This window comes from Danio rerio, chromosome 2 (genome assembly GCF_049306965.1).
Source record: "Danio rerio strain Tuebingen ecotype United States chromosome 2, GRCz12tu, whole genome shotgun sequence".
NCBI lineage: Eukaryota > Metazoa > Chordata > Actinopteri > Cypriniformes > Danionidae > Danio > Danio rerio.
This window is the reverse complement of record NC_133177.1, coordinates 62,480,001-62,503,731: the sequence shown is the minus strand read 5'-3', so window position 1 is coordinate 62,503,731 and position 23,731 is coordinate 62,480,001. Positions and strand designations below refer to the sequence as shown.

Here is a 23,731-nt window from a genome sequence, read left to right as displayed (position 1 = left end):
AGATTATTTGATTTTTAACATAGATTTTTCAGAAGATCACACCAGACGCAGAACGCGCGGATAAATTACGCTATTCACACGTAAATAGCCGTGTGAACATTTGAGTTTACTCGCTTCATTCGTGCGTCAAATTCACTTCAGAACAGACGCGGATTCGCGTGATGGGCGGGGCTTCTGTCTGCCTGGTGACTCTAGCTGCATAGCTGAAGGGCTAACATGGATTTTATGATAAAATAACAGTGTTTATGTGCTTTATGAAGGATGATAAACAGCGTCGATACGTTTAGGGCCGTGTCTGAGTCCACTACATGCTTTCAGAGGTGCATCCAGCTCTATAAGCTCATAAACTCCTCCAGAAACTGAACCTGGCTGATGGAGGCTTTCAGCGGTGCTTCTGACTGAGCCCAGCCCAGTTTGATGAACTTCTTGTCGGTGTCTGCTGGGGGATTTCCTCTGGGACACCGACAACAGGCGATACGTCACAATCACGCCCCCACAAGAGCAAGCTTCTGATTGGTTAACACGGCGCGAATGTCTGCTGAAGTTCAGATTTTCGAACTCGAGTGATTCGCACAAAACGCGTATTATGCGCGTCAAACGCGCAAAACGCTCAATTTGCGCTACGCCATTCACGCCATGCGCACCGCGCAATTCTCGTCATTCGTGCCGCGCCATTCGCGCGTATCGAGCCGCAGGATGTCTATTCACGCGTTTTCATTGACTTAACATTTAAATCGTTCCGCGTCTGGTGTGAACGCAGCATTATACACACAAGATGTAGAGCAATACGCAAATATCTTTACATATGAAAAATTATTTAAATATTTAGGATATATATAGGATATAATAAGGATATATAGAAGATATAAATATAAAGAATTAAAATATTGCAAAACATATTATTTTCTAGCCTACATCAATATAAACACCTCCATGCCTTCTTCATCTCGGGAGGCTTTTTCAGTTTATTCGTGACGATTTGCTTTTGTATAATGTTATTATTATTAGCAGTATTTTTTATTATATCCATATTTATATTTGTTTTATTAAAAACAAGCTTAGATTTGTCCACCTGTCAGGTTTTAGACTATATGGGGCGCAGCATGTGTATTAGGATATAACTCAGGTTTCTGAGCACACTTCATTATTATTGTTCATTTATTCGTTTGCTGGAAATTAGAACTGAATCTAGGAATAGTTTTGATAATAATCTTATATCAAATAATAATAAGAATAATCTTTGCTCTTAACAAACTAAATTAATTATGTATAGGCTATTGGATGTCTGTGCGTACAAGGTTTCCTTATCCGTGAAAGTGAATAATTGATCTCGCGCTGCAGATGCTCTGTTTAACTGTTTTCTTGCTAGTAAAATGCTCAGTTTTTCCACTTACACTTACTTGACATCATGTAAATAGCAAATGCATCATGGCGCGACACAACTGACTCTTAAAAGGAAAGGGGGATGAGACTCTGATTGGTTTATTCTCAAAACACACCTATAACTCATTAAGAGAATAAGCTCAACCCTGTTAGACCATGCGCCACGGCGCAAAGCAGATTTATCCGTACTTAAATATAGCAAAAGTGGATTCTGACACGCCCTGAAAGCGTTTGCACCCTGCGATTTGCGCATAGACCGTCAAAATAGAGCCCTAAATATAAAGAGTTCAGATGCAAAAGCCGCTGAACGACACTTCCACCAAAAATGAGCTAATGACATTGAGTGAATACTTTAGGCACGTAGTACATGATCAACAAATAGATTTGCTTCAAATCATCTAAATCCCAGCGTCAGCACATTCAGAAATAACAGTTTGTAGGTGCAAGCTGTTAAACGCCACCTGCCTTTGACAGCATAAGCCGCTATATCCCGAGAACAAGCGAAAAGCTCAATACAGACTGTATTACTTTAGAAAATGCGGCATAAATTCGTCCTATTTGGCGTTTTAGTTTCTTTTGAACACATGCAGCTGCTGCTTGTCAATCAGACATGCTTCTATGTTCGTTCTTGCTGTCAATTGTGGGAAAAGTGATCGATGAAAGGTTTACGAGTTTGAAACTTTAACTGCAGGTGCTGTGTCATGCGAAGCGGAGTCAGATTTGTCCTGGGAGTCAGATTTTGATACAACACCTGAGCATTGAGCATGCAAACTCCACACAAAAAACACTGAAACTGACCCAGCCAGGACTCGAACCTGCGACCTTCTTGCTGCGAGGCCACAGTGTGACACCACTAAGCCGCAGTGCCACCCCAAAATATTTCATTTTGTAAAGTGTTTTTATTTTGAAACCATTTCCAGTTTTACAAATACACATTTCAGCATTATTACTAATCTGTGTGTGCATTGTCCTTAAAAACCCATCAAGTTATCTCACGATAACATTCCTAACCGCTTATCGCAATAATAACCTCAATAATTACTATATGAACAATTTCACAAATCGTGCAGCCCTAATGAGTGAGTGAGTGAGTGAGTGAGTGAGTGAGTGAGTGAGTGAGTGAGTGAGTGAGTGAGTGAATTTGTGTGTGTGTGTGTGTGTGTGTGTGTGTGTGTGTGTGTGTGTGTGTGTGTGTGTGTGTGTGTGTGTGTGTGTGAGAGAGAGAGAGTGTGTGTGTGTGTGTGTGTGTGTGTGTTCAGACTGCAGTCAGAGCTGCTTTCAGCTCATTCATCTCGTTCCATCGACTCATTTTCAGCAACATTTATTGGTCACACTTTACAATAAGGTTCATTAGTTAATGTTAATTAATGCATTTACTAACATGAACAAACAATGAACAACACATTTACTACAGTATTTGTTCATGTTAGTAAACGTTAGTTAATGAAAATACAGTAGTTCATTGTGAGTTCATGTTAACTCATGGTGCATTAACTAATGTCAACAAGCATGCACTTGGATTTAAATAATGCATTAGTAAATGCTCAGTTATGATTAATAAATGCTGTACATGTGTTGTTCATGATTAGTTCATGTTAGTAAATGCATAAACTAATGAACCTTATTGTAAAGTGTTACCTATTTATCGTTAAAAGCATACTGTCCTGATTGTTTCCACCTGCACTTTCCACAAATAGGAGAGGAATATCGTTTATAAAATCTCCATGCAAGGTCTAACAGAGTTCATGCTAAAAAGCAGCTGAATGTCATGTGTTGTTCCCCATACGTTCTGACTCTATATTACAGCCTGTATGTGGAAAGTGTGTGTGATGCGCTGTGTTTCACTCATCTTCACTGGTTGCCAGATTGTGTGTGTTGCGTCTGAGCGGCTCATTTCATCTTCTCCTGGATGCATTCGCTCAAATCTTCATCAAGACTCTTGTTGAGCATTCATTTCAATCTCATTCTCTGGATGAAGATGTGTCTGTGTTCTGATCACCTTCAGCATCTCTTTATCCAACCATCATCTTCATCAAGGATCATCATCATTATTGCTATCATCATATTCTGGGTTTTCTTTTCTTTATCGCTGCCATCGCTCTGATTATTCAGACGGACAGCGATCAGACGGATTTGGCCGGTGATGACGACGACACATCGCTGACGGAGGTGTGTGTGTGCGCGCGGCTCTTTATTCTCAGTATTTCACGCGCAATCAAGAGAATATTTTTGCTGCTTTTTCTAACTACTTACTTAAAACGAGCTGAAATGACACGTTCATTTATTTATTAATGTTGAGACGGGTCAATTTGAACAAAAAAGCATTACATTTACTTCACTGATTTGCGTTGGGATGGCATGACGGGTTTGTGTTGAAGCCAGCATTTATTAGCGTGCAGTGATTTTACATGTATTTTTCATGTTTTCTCTTTCACACAAACTCATTACAGTCTGACTTTGAGGACGACGCTCACACGAGGACACAGGTACAGTGTTTGCAGACCACAAAAAAACAGCCGAAATCTGATATATGAACATATATATTCACATACGAATTATAATTAAGATATTTGAGTGGTCAGACTTTATTTTAATGCACAATTCACGCTATTAACAGCATTGAATAAGACTTTAAGCTTTATAAACTTTTAATAAAAGTTAGTATTTAGGTTTAGGTGCCAGTGGTGTAGTGGTTAGTGCGACCCGAGTTCGATTCCACCTTGTGGTCCTTTGCCGATCCTTCCCCTCTCTCTGCTCCCAATGCTTTCCTGTCAATTCTCTCTGCTTTCCTGTCCAAAATAAAGATGAAAACCCTGAAAAAATAATTATTAAAAAACAGTTAATATTTTAATAACGGTCAGATATTAAGCCCTGAAGTTAAAGAGCCCTTATTGTGCATTATAAAAGGTCATATTTTGGTTTGGGGGTCTCCAACAACAGGCTCAAAGACTTGAGTCAGTAAAATGATCCGAACTTCCCATCACTACAACTGAGGCCAAATAGCAGCTCTAACACAACAAACAGCTCCCCCGGAGGAAAGGAAAACATATTCCCTACATTTACATACATCACTTTAGACAAACTATACATTTCGAAATGAATTGCGGCTGGGGCTGGATGTTTTGATGCATTGCAAACGGCGAAGGTGCATCGCACAGCACTTCAGGATGAGGCGTGAATTCATTTAGCTAAACTGCGACTAGGTCATCTTCCGCAAATATTACCGATGATTCGTCAGATAATGTTTTTCCCTCTCTCTCTCTCTCTCTCTGTTTAAAACTGTTGGTAAAGCGATGTCAACGAATATTTCTCCTCCACATCCCATAATGCACAGTGCATCAGACTACAGCAGCTGCATTAGTCTGAAAAGGCGCAGCACGTTTTGCGGTTGGGTCTGTTTTAGATTCATATTCTCACCACAAACGAACCGCTCCATGGTTCGTTTGAAAGCATACCACGACCATCTCTTCAAGGTGGTGTCAGTACGCTTTTTTTGGTCCACTTTTGGTGCACACTTGAGTGCGATTGCTACATTCACACCTGCCCAAACGGACCGTACCAAAAGGGAAAATGAACTCTACTGCAATTCAACCCAACTAAATCAGGCAGGTGTGAAAGCACCCTTAGACATGATTTGAGAATATAAACAGATACAGTACAAGCCGTGTGAAGCGATTACATATAACAAAACACAATTAAATACATAGTTTGCAAGGTAGAGAATACAAAGAGGCAGCTATATTAATCACATTTACTAACACTTGTAAACTGGAGGAAGGAGAAAATGATCCCTGAACTGTGTACTGACAAAGTCCCATACATCAATAGTCTTTTCCGATCCATCCCTTAACAAATGGCCGTTGCAGGGTAGATTATTGCATTAATCAGCAGAACGTTCACTCTTTAGTGTTTACTCCTCTTTAGTCATGATCAGTCTCACACACACATGCACTCTGCTAGCGTTTGAAAGGCGCGTTCGCATTTGACCAGATCCAGCACTTCATATTTGGTATTGTTTCGCGTTTATGTTGATACAAACAAGCAAAAAAAAGATTCGTATGAATAACGAATCATTTAAACGACTCTGAGTTGAGTCTTTTATTTTAAACCTCGGCTGGATGTGTTCATTCACTCAGAGCTGTGCTGCACAATGCATGAAGATCATTCTCAAAAGCCCATAACAGGGGCTCTTTAATTGTTATAATTGGTACTGGTGTGTTTATCATTTGAATGCATTTGTACATGTTTGGGTAAGACTTTATAATAAGGTTACATTGTTAATTAAAAGGAATATAAGCTTCCTCAGTTGTTTATTTTCTGCTTTTCTCTGATTTCCGCTTAGAATAGGATCTAAAATGTAAAAAAAAAAACCTGATTAATTGTCTATAGTAGTTGTAGTTTTTGAGCCTCAAAGGAACTCTAATTGAATGGGTGTGGCCGTTTGTAGACTTAAAAGTTAACGCCCACTTTTCTGATTTGCATATTAACAAATAAACTGAGTAGAAGTGGGCATCAATCTGCAGTGGAGGCGGGGCCTATCCACCCTATTACATCATATATTAGAACACTCCAGAAGCTGTGGTTTTGTCTTTGATGTAAGCTAATATGAGATGTTTTATAACATGGTAAGCTCTTAGGCCCTGAGCACACTAAAATATTTTAAAATTGAGAGGAGGGCTAATCATTTTGACTTCAACTGTATATACACTTACTATTTTCAGGCACAAACCTCGCTATTAATAAGCAATTAACTGTAAATTTTACCTCAACAAACTCTTAACTTGCTGCTTTTGGATAGTAATTAGGCTAGTCATTGTGTTTATTGGGCCGGATTAGGGATGAAGAATAAGATTAAACACTAATCAACAGACAATATCTTAATAATGTGCAGGTAATAAGCCAGAAGTTAATAGTGAGAATTGGTACTTGAACTAAAGTGTTACCCCTATATTGTTATATCTGTGAAATCTAACGTGTGCATATATTGTCATATGTCAGATTTGAGTATGAGGAGGAGGTTTGATGCTGTTGTGTTGGTTTTCATCATTCGTCATGTGAGCAGAAAACCTCCTGTGTTTGGTCTGAACAGAAAATCATCATCAGTTTTCATCGTTTTGTTTATTGTCCCCCTCAGTTTCCCAGCAGTGTCTGAGATGAGCTTCTCAGAAGATTTCAATGTTTTTTTTGTTCTTGTGTTTTTCTAGTATAGTTTCATAAAGCGGATTAAAGGAGAGAATGTGTTTGTCAAGCACAGTAATCTCATGTTGGAGGTTTGTGAAGCATGCGTGTGTGTGTTTGGGTTTAACACTCATATGATCTGAATTCACATGACGGCATACAGTATGAGCTGATTTTGTTATGGGAAACTAGAACTACAGGAGGATAACAGCGCTTTGGTGGTTCATATTTAAGTTTTAGAGTTTTTCAAGACTTTGCATGAATTAAAACATTCAGAAGTGTTCTTAATATTTAACAAGTAATCAGGATGGTAAATTTCAAGAAATCACTAATGCATCCGGCTGCTTTGATCAATAAAGATACAGAGAAGCTTGTTTTTGCTACAGATATTAAAAATGTATAAATTAAAGTGAAATTCTCGGAGGGACACGTCAATTAAAAAATGTAATCTGTTGATTATATTGTGGAATATGAATTAACAATTGTGAAACAAATAAAAAGTAGAAATTGCATTGATGAATAAAAAAAACTAAGTGAGATGTAACCTAAACATTTAGTGGAAAAAGTCAAACAGCAAAATAAAATCTTGAAAGTTTTGGAATTGCATGAATAAAAGTTTTTTTCTCTTTTTCTTTTCAAGCAAATTGACAGATATTAAATCCTAACTGGTGACAGGAACCCAAAGTCATAATTTGTTAACACTTTACAATATTTTAGTTGATGCATTTGCTAACCTGAACAATGATCAATACATTTATTACAGTGTTTGTTCATGTTAGTTAATGAAAATACAGCTGTTCATTGTTAATTCATGTTAACTCACGGTTCATTAACAAGCATGAATTTGGATTGTAATAAAACCATGAATGTTTATGATTAATAAATAGTTCATGTTAGTAATTACATTAAGTGGTAAAACCTTATTGTAAAGTGTAGCCCATAGTTTTTATATACAAAATATTGTGTAAAAATAGAAGCAATTGCAAGATGTAGACTCAGATTTCCTAGGAAACAATGAAAAAGTCAGAGTTGAGATTTAAAGTGACAATTATGTTTATTCTTTTGTTAAATAAAAACGAGTTTACAAGATGTTTATAATTGTGATTCTGTGGAAGAAAGCTGAACGACAAAATGTGATCTTGAACATTTAAAAAATAAATCTGAATTGGCAAAAAAAATTGTTGAAACTGCATAGCAAAGAAATTTGACTAAAGTTAGCTCATAACTAAAAAAGAAAAACACACAGTTGTGTAGAAAAAGTCATGATCGTCATGTAAAAAGTGTCATTTTATACACTTTGTTAATAATGCATAAATTACTAAATTATTATCATTATTAAAGGCTCTACAACTATTGTTCATAATTAGTAGTAGTGAAACCTTTTTTTAAAGTGTGACCCATCATTTTATATACAAAATATTGTGTGAGAGCGTGTAATAATAAAAGCTATTGCAAGATGTAGGCTCAGATTTCATAGGAAACATTATTTTTCTTTTGATAAATAGAAATAGGTTGCAAGATGTAAAAGTTACAAGTTTATAGTTGTGATTCTGCGGAAGAAAGTCAAATGACAGAATGTGATCTTGAACATATAAAAGTTAAATCTGAATTGGCAAAAGAAATAGTTGAAATTACATAGTAAAAAAACAAACCGAATTGACTTGTAGCGATCTGACTGGGTAGGGGTGCCAACTTATATATTTATAAGTAAAAAATTAAAAAAATAATATTTATAAAGTCAGTGCTACCTGGGATACACTAGCAGTGCAATAACCCTAGTAACCCCTTATAGAGCTAAAGACAAAATAAATCAGACTAAATCAGTTTAAATTGCATTCTACTATTATTCAATCAGGTCTCCTTACAACCTCAAAATAACACTCTATACATGTTTTACAACAGAAAAATTTTCAAACCCATTCCAACAAGCGTTTGAATAATTCAACCAATCAAATGCACAAAACAAAATAATAATAATAATAAATATAATAAACCAAATAAAGAGGTACCTCTGTCGACTTGGAATTAACTTGATCCATGCACAAGATTAAACCACTGATTCACATCAATTTGTTAGAACCTTACATTCATTACTGTTATACAGAAATTCAACGTTAGCTTGTAATTGGTAGAGGAAAAACTCACAGTTGTGTAGAAAAAGTCATGATCGTCATGTAAAAAGTGTCATTTATATTTTTAATACCTAATAAAAAATGTCAGAATTTCAAGATAAAAATGCAAAGAAAAAGCAATTCTGAGGGAAAAAAAGTCACGATTGTGATTTTAAGAAAGTTTCAAGTTTATAATTGCGATTCTGGGGAAGAAAGTCAGAATTATGTGATATTAATTTTAATTTGTGTGCGATAAACACCAGTATTGAACTCATAATAACTCATAATAGTCATTAAACACATAATAAATGTTCACTATTAAATGTAATGGCAGAAATTATTCAATTTAAGAGGTATGCGATGTAAACTCACAATTCTGACTTTAGAAAGTCTGTTTTATCTTTTTAATACTCTTTTTAAACAGTTGTGACATGCAAACCCAAATCTCAGAGGGAAAACGTCACAATTACAAGCTAAAAACTATTATAATTTTTGAATTTTTAACTTTTATGTTTATAATTTTGACAATAAGAGTAAGAGTTATGTGAAATAAGCTTACAATTCTGAGGGATAAAACTTATTTATGTGCTGAAAAATTAGCAGTAATTTTTTTTTTTTTTTTGTATTTGAAAAAGTTTTGACAGTCTCGGAGGGGAAAAAATCTGAAATAAAACCTAAAAGCTTTAAGAAACAAAACATAAACAAAGAATGTTAGTAAAAAGGTTGATCATTCATTTATTAATTTCTGTGGCGAAAACAAGCTTCAATCTGAAGTGAGCGATCTTTAAGTCTTTGCGAAGCTCCGCCCACTGATGTGTCTGTGTGTGCTGTGATTGGTGGGTCAGGAGAAAGACACACCCACAGAGCTGGTGCAGCATCATCAGAGCGTCAGTGAGCTGAAGAGGTCGTTTCTGCAGCTCAGTAATGAAGCGTGTGCTGTGAGCGAGTGGGACAGAAGGCTGAACACGTCTACAGCACACTGTTCACATCCGCCGCCGCTCAGTAAAACACACGTAAGATGTGTGTGTGTGTGCTCTAATATTCACTAAACAGCATCTATCTGTGCAAATCTGAGCTCCACACACAGACTAACCCACAGTTGCATGATGCAGTATGTAGGATTAGCCTAGTGGTTGAATTAGGGATTGTAGTCCAAAATCCAAGAGAGGGTTTTATTTTTCTACTTGGTTGCCAGATCGACAACACAAACAGAAGTGAGCATGTCTGACTATCAAAACTTGCTTCTGTCCTCCTGGTAATGGTGCAGTATGTAGGATTTTTAAAAACAATCAAGATGGAAAAGACTTACAGAATATAAAGGCCAGATATAAAGTTGACATTTTCAGAATTGCATTAGGGAAATGTGGAATTATGTTGCAAAAGTGAGCGTAAAGGCAGATGTTCACTCCTAATTGGGTGACAAGATCGACACCTTGTGGTTCAATTAGGTATTGCAGTTCAAATTCAAAATACTGGAGAGGGTTTTTTTCACTTGGTTGCCAGATTGACGACACAAACAGTGTGTCTGACCATCAAAACTTGGTTCTGTCCTCCAGAGGTGGCATTTCAGCCGCATCCACAAACTAACCCAAAGGTAGTTCACCAACGAAAGATCATTTACAGGGCTCGAAATTGTGACCATTTTGGTCGCATATGCGCCTGAAAATTAATCTATGCGACCTCATAGTATATTTGGGCGCATTAGTGCGACTGCAGATAATGGTTGTAGTGCGACCTGTTTTGATTTTTTGTAAAAACGTGCTGAATCGCTCTTCCCTGCCGCAATATTGGTTCATATTAGCTGTCAATCACTCAAGGTATTCCGCTGTCAGATGACAGGGAAGGAGCTTTTATGACCACGGGAAATGCAAACGGCTGAAGAGTAAAAACTTAAAGCACACAGGTTTGCAAACCCCACCTAAAGTTGAGGCGCAGATGAAAGCGATCATGACACGTCACGTGGTGAATAATGATCCGCCAGCTGAGATCAATCGAGTACGCGCTTCTTGGAGAAGGTGCCCGAATCTCCATGCGTTGCATTCACTGCATGTTCAGCGCAAATGTCCGCTAAAAGTCAAATCTAATACTGTACATATCATCGCCAAAGAAGCTCGCCTTTACTAAGTTTACACTGAAACTGCGGCTCATAACAAAGACCGGTATTGCGCCGATGGTTAGCGCAAGAATCCTGCTCTGCCTGCTCATAAATTGGGTCGGCTGACTCGCCTGCTTTCCACTAACACAGAAACATGAAGATCAGCTCAGACTGAACATTTAAATTGACACAAACTGAAACCAAAACTTTTAAAGAGTGATAGAAGTCAGACTTTACTTACTTTCTTTTGTCTTCTTGTTTGAGGTGTATATTATTTCTTTATTTATTTACTGATGACTGCTTTGCAGCTTTCATCATTGAATTGAATGATTTATTATAATCTTTTGTTTGTTTTGTAGCAGAAATATTATTTATTAAATTGACATGCATATAAAAACAGCAGTACAAAATCAATATTTCTTACTGCAATGCTTCATTTTTGTTTGATGCAAACTATACAATTATTTTTCATAAAGTAACAGACTTTTTATAGCAGATAACCTACATTCATGCACATTCAAGGCAGTATCATAATGAGAAATGGAATTCATTGTTACTATTATTGTCATTTTTTATCATCAATAATATTTTATGGCCTAATTATTAGACATTCATTTTGGAATTATTGCACACAAATATCAATGTCTTCGCAGCATTAGTTAGATAGTTGTTTCTGGTTTTTGTCAGTCCTATTAATGTTGTTTTAAAATACAATAAATCCCTTAAAAAACAATTTGCAGCGGTGCTCATTCATCTTTGGTGGTGCTCCTAAATTTTTTCTGGTGCTCCTAAATATTTGAAGTTGGGAGCACCGGTGCTACCAAGTAAAAAAGTTAATTTCGAGCCCTGATTTATAGGTAATGCTGGAATATGTAGGATTGTTAAAAGTAAACAAGATGGATAAGGTCTGACATGTTCAAACATAATGAAAATTTCAGAATTGCATGAATAAATTGTGTAACTATGTTGGAAAAAGGAAACATAAAGGCAGATGTTCACTCCTAATTGGATGAGAAAAGTCATTTACACTTATTAGTGCAGTATGTAGTGTTGACTCCTATGGCCTGTTTCCACTGAGTGGTTCAGTACAGTTCGCTTTTCTGGCCGTTTCCACTGTCAAAAGGTGTACCAAACCACTTTTTCGGCACCCTTTCGCCAGAAAAGGCTGCTAGACACGCAGCTGAACGCTATTGATTTACAGAAATACGTCATTCGCTTACGCAACAAGTCAGAATGAAAATAAAGAGACCGCCATGTTTAAAATACACAGCCGAGAGATCACACTGTAATATTATATACATATAATAACAAGCCATGGTCGACCCGAGCTCAAACAAACCTTGTCGTCGTCTTGATGAACAGCCACAAAGACAGAATCTGCTGCCCCCTGCTGTTGTTTTACGAGCCCGTCTAAAAGTGCGAGCGGTTTCGCGTTCTCCAGAGAGCTTGCGATCTCGTCTATTTTTGAAATAAGAAACTTTTTGAGCTCATATTAATAACGTGCTCGTTTATATTGAAGCTCTTTGATATCCGATCCTGTCAGAAAGGAACAAACACGAGAGTGAAGCGTGAAAAAACAAAAGCGAATCCAGAAAAAACAGCAGCAAATGATGCGTCTGCAGCCTAAAACATGAACGCAATGCCATGTTGAACTATTATGAGCAGCTTCTGGACTATTATGAACTCAGAATGATGGAGTTACTCTAATGCTGCGTTCACACTAGATGCGTAACACGCGTCAAGCGCATTTACATGTTAAGTCAATGCAAATGCGCGAATAGACATCCTGCGGCGCGATACGCGTGAATGACGGCACAAATGACAAGAATTGCGTGAATGGTGCGGTGCGAATGACGTGATACGTGCGAATGGCACGGCACGAATTGAGCATTTGTGCATTTGATGCGCGTTTCACGTGAATTGCTTGAGTTCAAAAGTCTGAACTTCAGCGGACATTCGCGCCGCGTTAACCAATCAGGAGCTTGCTCGTGTGGGGGCGTGATTGTGACGTACACCAGTTGTTGGAGTCCCTGGGGAAATCCTCCAGCCGACACCGACAACAAGTCATCAAACTGGGCTGGGCTCAGTCAGAAGCACCGCTGAAAGCCTCCGTCAGCCAGGTTCAGTTTCTGAACGAGTTTATGAGCTCACAGTGCTGGATGCACCTCTGAAAGCATGTAGTGGACTCAGACACGGCCATAAACGTATCGACGCTGTTTATTATCCTTCATAAAGCACATAAACACTGTTATTTTCTTCATAAAATCCATGTTAACCATTTAGCAACATAGCTACAGTCATCGGGCAGACAGAAGCCCTGCCCATCACGCGAATCCGCGTCTGTTCTGAAGTGAATTTGACACGCGAATGAAGCGAGTAACCTCAAATGTTCAATTTACGCGCGAATAGCACGATTTATCCATGCGTTCCGCGTCTGGTGTGAACAGCATTACAGAGGCTACACGTGCTGCTGAAGATTACACACACAGATGAGAGGTCTGCTCTGACTCTGGGATATATTTCCTGTTGTTTTTAAACCTGAATAAGGACTAAATGTCTGCTGTGTGTGATTTGTCTGTAATTGGCAACATAGCGGAGACTGCAAGGGGCTGTATGTGTTCATATACGTTCATTTATTTATACTCAAGTCCTGTTGATAGAAAAGTTAATAATGAACATTTATACAGTATTTATGTGTATAAAGCATCTGTGTTGTAAGAAGTGCTTCTCATATATGTGAACGACCCGTACAGCTGTACTGTAGACATTTCCTGGAGTGAAAAATACGTCGTCTGAAACTTTGTCGTACACCACGCCCACCAAAAGAGTACCATTGGTACCCTTTCAGCAGTGGAAACGCAAGCCTGATAAAGGTGAGCCGTACCGTACTGTACCACTCAGTGGAAACCAGCCCCTAGTGGTTGAGCTAGGTATTGCCGTCCAAATTTAAAGTACAGGAGAGGGTTTTTTCACCTGGTTGCCAGACAGATGATGTGTTTCTGTCCTCCAGAGGCGGCATTTTCAGCCGCTTCCGCAAACTAATCCGGAGTTAAAAGGATAGATAGAATAGATAGGGGGTCGAAGGATGTTAGGTTATTTATTTTGGTTGGCAAGTATGTGAAATTACAAATGCATGCAACGACAAACTAATACAACTCACAATAATAGCAGGATGTTTGTTTCTCACTCATGCTGTAGTAACTGAATCCTAAAGGGCACATAGTTTACCCCTTTTTTATGATTTAATATTAATATTCTGGTTGTTCTGAGTGTGCCAGTTTAGGTTCAGTTCAACACACAGTTCAGGGGCCTCATGTACGAAGACTTGCGTGGAAATCTTACTAAAACATTGCGTACGCACAAAGCTGTAAATGTGCGTACGCAGTGTTTCGTACATCTGAATTTTTTTCTGCCGAATCTCACGCATATTCTTTTGTACATCAGAATGAACGTGAAACTGAGCGCAACATGCATGAGCGCAAAACCCCTCCCTGCCTCCGCCCCCGTATGAATATGCTAATGACTATGCTAATGGCAAAACCCAACGAAAAAGCAACGGCAAAATCAAGCAAGAAGAGAAACTTTGAACAGAATGTGAATTGGAGGTGCTGCTTTCGGAGGTAGACCGGAGGAAAAGCGGTGTTATTTGCAAGTTTGTTCTCCGGAATTAACAACAAAAGAAAAAAATAGAGTGGGAGAGTTTAGCTGATGCGGTCAACACAGTTGGGTCTGAACATCGCACTGAGTGCATTAAAAAAAGAAATAGTCTGGTTTATATCTGTAAAATGTTGCAGAACTCTTATCAGTCTCAGTGGCGCAGCTCGTAAGACGCATGTTAACATGTTTTGACACATTCGAGCATGAACTCGGCTCGAATCCAGCGTCTGATGATCTCTTTCTTGTTTTTTCCCCCGCTACATATCAGATTTTGCCTACTATTTATCACGAGAAAGACAAGTAGGAATCATCAATAAGTTCATATCAATAAGCATCATATTTTATTTGCACATTTATTGAATGGAAATGTTTCTGATTCACGCATGCAAATTCATCTTCAGATAGTGTCTTTATAGCGATGTGCGTGCAGTAGATCGCTCAGATTACATTGAGAAAACAGGCGACCGCTGCAAATTGTGCTTTAATGTTTAGCTGGTCAACTGTATGATATGGAAACCTTATATACCTGCTGAACCCGTCTCATACAGCTGCCATTGCAAGGCTCGGACACTTTGTAGAGAGGAATTTAACACAACTGCCTCTAGGAGTCGCCAATGGAAATAAAACAGACACGCACAAAAAATGTGCGTACGCCTGCCAGAAAGCTGCCGTGGAGCTGCGCACATCCCCACGTTCAGTTCATTGTTAGTGAATCCAAACGTGAGCGATTCTGAGCGTGAAACCTGGCGTACACAAAGTTTTTGTGCATACGCAGCGTTGATACATGAGGCCCCTGGTGTTTTTATTATAATGTGTTCAAAAGTGTCAGGTTAGGGTGTGTACACTGTTTCCTGTATTAGGGGCGTGTTGCTTCACAGTTTCGGCTTCCCGCCCAACGTAACAAGGGGGCGGAGCCAAGAGCTCCTACGCTCTGTGTTTGCAACAGACAGGCTGACAGACAGAGAGAGAGAAGCTAAGCTGAGCTAGGATGAGCATTCAGCGGTACATGTACGACTCGGACACAGACCAAGCAGAGAGTACACAATCATTTGTGTCTTTGAAACATGAAGTGTCCCGAATCGTCGCGCCACACATTCCAGAACTCCAAACACAAGCCTCCACCAGGGCAAACACAACGCCGAGCCGCTGTGGAAATATACATTTCTATCATCTAATTCCAAATGAACAATAATCTACGTATAACTGAAAAGTTATATTCTTTGGTTTTTAATTATATCATTTCATTGACATGCCAGCTAGGAGGGTCATTTAACCTTTGCCTTGCTGACTACAGGCTAAGCCAAAGTGATGCAATTATCAGTTTCACAGCATGGTTGTGTCCATTGTTTCTCTTTTCGATCAACTGGTCAGGCGGTTTCTGTCTCCAGAACATGATGAGATCAGGCCTGAAAAAGCAGTTTACCCTGCCGACCACAACTCTTAATGTGCATGCTTTGTTTAGCCATCTCCCCTCCTCCTAAGAACACAATATAGACATGAAATCTTTGTCTTAATTCAGACTTGTGACAGAACTTGCAGACTGTGGACCTCTAGTAGGCTCTTGCAGACACATGGACATCTTAAAGACGCTGTATGACTGCAGATTAACCAACACGTCTCAGTAAAGGAATTCTGCTTGTTTCGAGTCTCCTGGACTGGGTTCTCTCTTCTTTTAACTCATTTATTTTTTAACAACACCGCTGACCCGAAGCTCCACCGCGTGCACCGCGACAGAAACCCAGGCCCAGAACTCCGCCGCGCCATACAAAAGGTACAAGCAATAATTCCGATTAGAGCGATCATGTGGAGAACATTGATGTTGTGTTGAGCTCAATGAGCTCTTCATCTAAAAATAGAGCACAGGTGTTCCTTTAGTGATATCGCTTTGACTGAAAATGGCAGACGTGCAACAAGAAACTGAGGATATGATCGTGACGCGAGGCTGTCAATCAACATTGGTGGGCGGGGGGACCGCTCTCCTACGTAAAGTTGTGGTCGGTCTGAAAACCGCTCCAATTGGTCCACCGTTTTTTTGTTGTTAAATTGTAAATTGAAAAAAAAAGGACTTTGTGTGTTTATATCAACCCGATATGACGGTCTATACACTATACTTACACACACGTCTGTCCAAACAGCTTGAACAGTAGATTTTTCACCATAGGTGCCCTTTAAATAAGGAGAAACTCACAATAAAGTGGGATCTTACCTACAGAAACGTTGAGATAGAAACTCTTTCACCATCCTCTACTGGTGGTTGGAGACGCCCGATAAGACCCTACTCCATATTCAATAGGAAATACATCATCTTACTGAAATAACACTCTCAGCAGCTTTCGCTTCACGCATTTTTTATTGTGTGGAACAAAAACAGTCCAAAAAGGAGACAAAACAGCAAAGCTGGAGGGGTCTGGTCTGACTCTGATCATTCTGATGCTGCTTTTGGACAGAGGAAAAGGTCAGAGTTATGAGGAAATAACGGCAGATTTGTTTAACTATTCCATTAATAAGACTTTATTTACAGTGTTTGAAGAATAAATGTCTTGCTTGTGTCTGTCAAGCATGTGTTGGTTCGGTCTGGAGTGGTTTAACCCGATAAACATGTTGGTTTCTTCATTTTTCTTCATTAATTTCATTTTTTGTGTGTGTTTATTCAGTAGTTTTGTCACTGCGCTGATGATTGTTCCTGCATGATCACTCATTGTGCTCGTTCACTAGTTGAACTGCTATCGTGTGTTAAATCAGCTCCGTCTCTGTGTTTCAGGAGTCTGAGGAGGTTAAAGCTGATGCTGAAGACGCTCCAGTAAAGACAGAACACCTGACGGATGGCCTTCAGGTAAAAGATCACGTTTATTATAATCAGACCATAGACTGTAAAATATATGGACGTAGTGTCCGTGACATCACCCATAGGTTTCTAAAGAGCGCAATAGAAGCCACAAGTAGGCGTGGCCAACCGTCGCCGTTTTTGTTCGCGCATCATCACACCCACGGTGGGATACCAAACATGGGCAAAGAGGCAGAGAGTGAGCGGAGCTACAGACACCTGCTGGCATTTAGCTTGGACCTGGTTCAGACACTCTTTACTTTGGGAGAACGCTTAATACTTCATCACCTGCGACTCGCTTGTGTTCTGACCACTTGTGCTTGGTTGTACACTATATCAATAAAGTGTTTAGACTTTTAAAAACACTGCTGTAATACACTAGACACTAAGCATTGTTCTTATGACGTTTCTCAACAGGAGGAAAACGCGAATTACACCCAAACACTTCAGATATAGTCTGTGTTAGTTAATGTAAGACTATTGATGAACTCCAGCATAACACTGTATGACAACGCTTCAGATGACTGATCTACAGCCTACAGCTGATCAATCTGACAGATTCTGGAGTGCATTACAGCTCTAAATATAAACGATAAATGATCTCAAATAAAACAAATACATGTATAGAGATGGTATATAAGTATATAACTTTACTCACATGGGAAACGGAGGCCACGTGAATGGTTAGTGAGCACAATTAAGTGCACTCAGCATGCCATGCCATCTAATAATTGTAGGAAACAAGTCCAAAAGGCAGTTGAGTGTGTAAAGCCACAGAAAACAACACAGAAATGCGATAAATATGCCGAGTTCAGTGGCTAATCTGCCGGATTCAGCTGAGGTGACGTGACGGCGACCAACGAGACCTAGCTGTCACTCAAGTGGCCACGCCCTTAATTATGCAAACTTAATATAAAGGAAACGGATGAGTTATAAAAAAATTCACCCCCTCACAGTTGTCATGAAGGGTAATATTAGCTGTATTAACCAAAATCTTTCTTTGTAGCAGGCTGTAAACACCTTTTATTCTGCTGTAAAGTTGGCCATTCTAACAGTGGGCTCAATTGAAATTTGCTCTGTTTTGGAGCAGGAGCGGCCAGGACTAGCCGAATATCAGATGAATTGCAGTTTTAGTTACTTCCGTATTGGCTTCCTGAGGGAGAGCGGGAGGTTGCCGCTTGAATCAGACACAAAAACGGGTGCATGGAGACTCTACTGTTGGAGACCGCTGTGACGATGAGAAGCACAGAGAGAGATTCAGGCAATAAGTGTTTGTGAAGAGCGCAGAGTGACAGACTGGTGTGTGAAATGAGTCTCTGAGCACTGACTTTCACACACACACACACACACACACACACACACACACACACACACACACATTATTCCTGCAGCGCTCTTGATGAAAAACTCCACACACCTCACAGTCTTTACCAGCGCTGTCACAGAGCGGGAGATATTTAATCTGTGTGAGAATCAGAGAGTCAGAAGATGAGCTGTGTGTGTGTGTGTGTGTGTGTGTGTGTGTGTGTGTGTGTGTGTGTGTGCATGGGGAGAGTGTTGTGTGAGATTAAGTGTGTGTTTTGTGTGAATGAGTGTTTGAAGGTGTCTGTGTTTAAGTAAAAGAGAGAGAAAGTGTTTTTGAGGGAAAAGGAGAGTGTGAGCGTGTGTGAGACAGATGTTTGTATGAGTGCGTTTCTGTGTGTGTGTGCATGAGATTTAGTTTGAGCGTGCGTGCGTGTGTGTGTGTGTGCTCCTGCTGCTGATATCCTTGATCGTAAATCCCGTCTGTAATCTCCCTCATAGCTCTATCCTGAAGATCTGCTGCTTTAATGCTCCGCTGGCTTGTACAGATCCTCCATTAGTGTCTGATTTACAGTCTCGTCTCGTCACAGGTGACATCACAGCAGATTTATATTGTGCAATAACACAAGATGCTGAACTATGAAAGAAACACACACTAGAGTCACGTATATCACAGAGCCTGAGATCAGATCACACAGGGAGGAAAGCTGGATGATAGGAATCCTGTAAAGACGAGACTTATAAAGCGTTTGTGCATCAGATATGATGGAGAAGCGGAGCTTCTGTGCCTCTGCGGGTGTTTGAGCAAATCTCTCTGATCAATAGAGGGATTAACACACCAGATGAGATATGCAGAGGTCACGTTCATAATACATGCATTCAACGCTGCATTCTCTTAGCTTTAAAGGTGCGTGTGTAAGTTTGACACCCAGTGGTTGAACTGGGTATTGCATTCCTGGATCAAAACACACGCAAGAGCAGGTTGCCAGATTGAAGACAAAGAGCAGTAAGTCTGACTATTGAAACTGAGGCTGGTTTAAGTCGTCTTCTAAATAAAAGAAACGACATGCAATAGAGTAAATATTTTCCATATTAAAAAGGAGTTTTTGTCCAAACCAACACCTGAAATTAAAATATTACAAATGGCTTCAATTTCTCAGAAAACTGACTTTTATTCAGTGTTAAATGCTAATAATGTGAGTCTGAATGCTGTTTTACGTAACATTTATTGCCATACTACTGAAACAGCAGCAGATAGTTCAGCTCAGATCTGGAAAATAAAATAAACCATTTAGAGCTGTGATTTAGAGCAAACCAACACATATCAGTGATTCAGCGTCTCCATTTAATCATGTTAAAAAGCTTAAATATGTATTCATTAGATTATAAAGCTGACCATTGTGCTGGAGTGCAGTGAGTGCACTATTCTGTGCTTCTGAATGGCTGTGTTTACATTTCTGTCTGGTGTAAACAGCCCAATTGCTCATCACTGCATATCTCGTTAGATAGCGTGTTACAATGTGACCTGCTCACCTAATGTTTATGTTCGTAATATTTATATTATTTGCTAATTAATAACCTCATGTGGAACTCTGAATCTGCGGCTCATTTCGGAGTCTGCTACTGTCCACCAGAGGTCACATTTCAGTCACAGACGCATGCTCTGAGAGCCTTCCTGACTGACTGAATGAAATGTTTTCCACCATCTGGCAACCCGGAGTTCTGGAATATATTTGGCTAAACTGGCATTGGGCTGGTAAAAGAGACCATCCGCTTGTTAAGTGGTGACGTGTTTGTGACGTATGTATACTGTTTCCGGGTCCAAGCCGCCATTCATTTGAGTGGAGAAATCATTCGTTTATGATCGCGTTTTATTCCTATCACACATTAAAGTTAATTTTATATAAAGTCATAGTGTACACAACAATCTCTGGGCTTGCTGCATAACAAATACCAAAAATTTAACAATTTATAAAAAAAATTGATCACTTTCTGGCCATCAGATATTAGGCATGGACATATATACTGCCATCGTGATTTTCGAAAGCCTTAAATCACTTTGTAAACGTTTATTATTACCATTTCATGAGTCTCCCCATTCAGTTGAATAGAGCACTTGGACCTGGAAACCACTTCGCGTGACGTCACACTTAACAAGCGGATAGCAAAGACAGACGTTCCAGCACGTATCGCACATTCTCAAAGCAGAATATCTGACGTCAGCATTGTTTTTCAGATAAACAGGAATGTTCACTAAGCATGTTTCTGAAAATCTGAACACATATGATGGTGTTTTTATGATTTAGAAGAGTGAAAAACTCACATACAGCACCTTTAACTTTAGTCTTGCATTTACAATCATTTAAATTGAAAAGCGTTTGTTTATGGGATGAGTGTACTATTTTAATAACCTTTTTGTGGTGATACTAAAAATAATCTCTAAAATACACTTTATTTTTATATAAATTACTTAAAAATAGAGCAAGTTAAAATTTAAGAATTGTTTTGATGGAAAGGAATTGTACAGTTGGTAAGCTCTGTCTATTTTTATTTAATTAAGTCCAATTAATGGAGGTAGATTAGTGTCGTCTAGTGGGGAAGTATGTGTATATGTAAAGGTATGTGTGTTTTTTTCTCTGTTGTCATTTTTCACTTTAAAAAAATGAAGTGCTTCTTGTTTTTAAGACTACTTTTTAGGTCTATAATTTGTTTTATGTGTAAAATTGCTGCCAAATACTACAAAATGTCAATGATATGTGTTTTATAATGTAATAACCCTAAATGAATGGATGGAATGATTATTTCTTGTTGGTTTATTTCTCGACTCACAGCTCTTTGATATTATGGTTGATGCAGTGTCAATAACGAATGCTTTCCTTCTATTTCTCCTAAATAATATTTGAGAATAGATTTAGTGTGTCCCATGAAGATTGACAGGTGCTCGTATTGAGGAAATATTTGTCTTGAAGCTTGCACACTCAAAAATGGGCTTTTCAGGCTTAGTATACGTAGGAGAATTGTGATTCTGCAGTGATGTGAAGTGTGCTGTGTTTGCCCCAGAGTTCAGAGGTAAAGACTCCCTCTGCTGGTGAAAAACTAAAGTACATGAAGGCTCTCAATGAGGCCATCGCTAGGGGAAGACGCTCCGCATTCATTCATAATGGAGAAGAAGATGCATTAAACTGTGCAGGAGCTGCCAAAGATGATCAGTTTCCAGTACAAACCCGTGAACATATCCATGATGAAAGCCCAGACATGATGTGTCTGGAGAAAGATGAAGAAATGCTGCAAATCTGGGTTCCAGAAAAGCAAAATATTGAGGATAACAATAAAAACGAGGAAACTGCGTTTGAAACACAATCTGAAAAACACAAAATCACTTCAGAAACCAAACAGAGTACTTCAAGAATCGAAAAAGTGGTGTCTCATGAAGATGATTTTGGTGCAAAACACCAAAACAGTGCGTCTGAAATCAAGAAATCCTCAGGTGAAACTCAGTCTGAAGAAGGAGAAGAAACTGGACCAAAACACCATGAAATTTCTGCTGGAAACCAAGAAATGTTCCCAATAGATGAAGACATGCTCCAAACCTGTGGTCTGAAGCAGCAACATATTGAGGATAACAATGAAAACAGGAAAACTGCATTTAAAACACCTCCTGAAAAATACAAAACTGCTTCAAAAAGCAAAGAGAATCCCGCTGGAATCAAAACAGTGATGTTTCATGAAGATGATGAAGATTTGCACCAAATCTGGGGTTTAGAACACCGAAATATTGAGTCTGAAATCAAGAAATTCTCAGTGGAAACTCAATCTGAGGGAGAAGAAGAAACTGACGCAAAAATATGGGATCCAAAACCCCAAACTAGTGAGAATAAGAATGAACATGAGGAAATAAAAACTCCATCTGGAGAAGAAGAAACAGGCTCAAAAACACAAGAAATTAATGTTGGAAATCAAGACATGATGTGCCAAACTGATGAAGATATGCTCCAAATCTGGGATCCAAAACACCAAAACATTGACTTTGAGGATATAATAAATGAAACTCCATGTGAGCAAGACAAAATTGGTTCGGAAGCTAAAGAGATTCCTTCTGGAAGCCCAAAAGTGATGTGCTATATAAAACATAGTCTGGATGAAGATGTGCACCAAATCTGGCATCACAAACACCAAAGCATTGAGGAGGAAAATGAAATGAAGACAACTGCATCTGAAGAAGAAGAAACCAGCTCAGAAACCAGAGAGATTTCTGCTGGAAACCAAGACGTGAAGTGGCATGAAATACATGGACAGATGCTCCAAACCTGGCATCCAAAACACAAAATGATTAAAAGGGAAATCATAGAAATTGCCTTTGAAACTCTTTTGGAAGAAGAAACTCAAGAGAATCCAGCGGGAAATGTAGATGTGATATGGAATCCGAAAAGCCAAAATATAAAGGTTGATGATAAAATTAAGGGCATTATATTTAAAGATCCACCCGAAGAAGACAAAATCTGCTCAGAAACACAAGAAGTGATTGCTGCAAACCAAGTGATGTGCCATGATGTTGAAGAAATGCTCCAAACCTGTGATCTGAAAAGCAAAAACATTGAGGTTGATGATAAAATCAATGAACCTGCATTTGAATATTCACCTCAAGAAGATGAAATCACCTCAGAAATCCAGAAAATATCTGCAGGGAATCAAACCATGTGCCATGAAGTTGATAACGTGCATCAAATCTGGGCTCTAAAACCCCCAAATATTGACTTTAAAGATGAAAACGAGGAACATGCAATGGAAGAAAACACCAAGAAAGTTAAACAAAATAAAGCTGGAAACCAAGAAGTGATGTGTCATGAAATACATGAAGAAAAGCTCCAAATCTGGGATCTGAAACCCCAACATATTGAGACTGAGGATGAAAATGAGGAACATGCGATGGAAGAAAACACTCAAGAAAATCAAGCTGGTGACCTAGAAATGATCTCCCACGAATTAAATGAAGAAATGCTCCAAATTCGGGCTCTAAAACCCCAAAATATCAGGACTGAAGATGTAAATGGAGAATATTTAATGGAAGAAAACACCCAGGAAAATCCTGATGGAAATCAAGAGTTGATGTGCCATGAAATAAAAGAAGAAATGCACCAAACCTGGGCGCTAAAACCCCGAAATATTGAGTTTGAAATTAAA

At 38.9% G+C, this 23,731-nt stretch overlaps 1 protein-coding gene across 51 annotated transcripts in view; it reads left to right on the top strand.

Annotated features, from left to right (window-relative positions):
• The window catches only part of epb41l3b (erythrocyte membrane protein band 4.1-like 3b), a 127,169-nt gene that overhangs the window by 88,561 nt on the left and 14,877 nt on the right, over window positions 1-23,731 (top strand). For 28 of the 51 annotated variants that reach the window (XM_073915470.1, XM_073915452.1, XM_073915469.1 and 25 more), the window contains one exon: window positions 17,186-17,257. In XM_073915470.1, coding sequence (XP_073771571.1) covers window positions 17,186-17,257 — 72 coding nt within the window. 51 annotated transcript variants of the gene reach the window in all.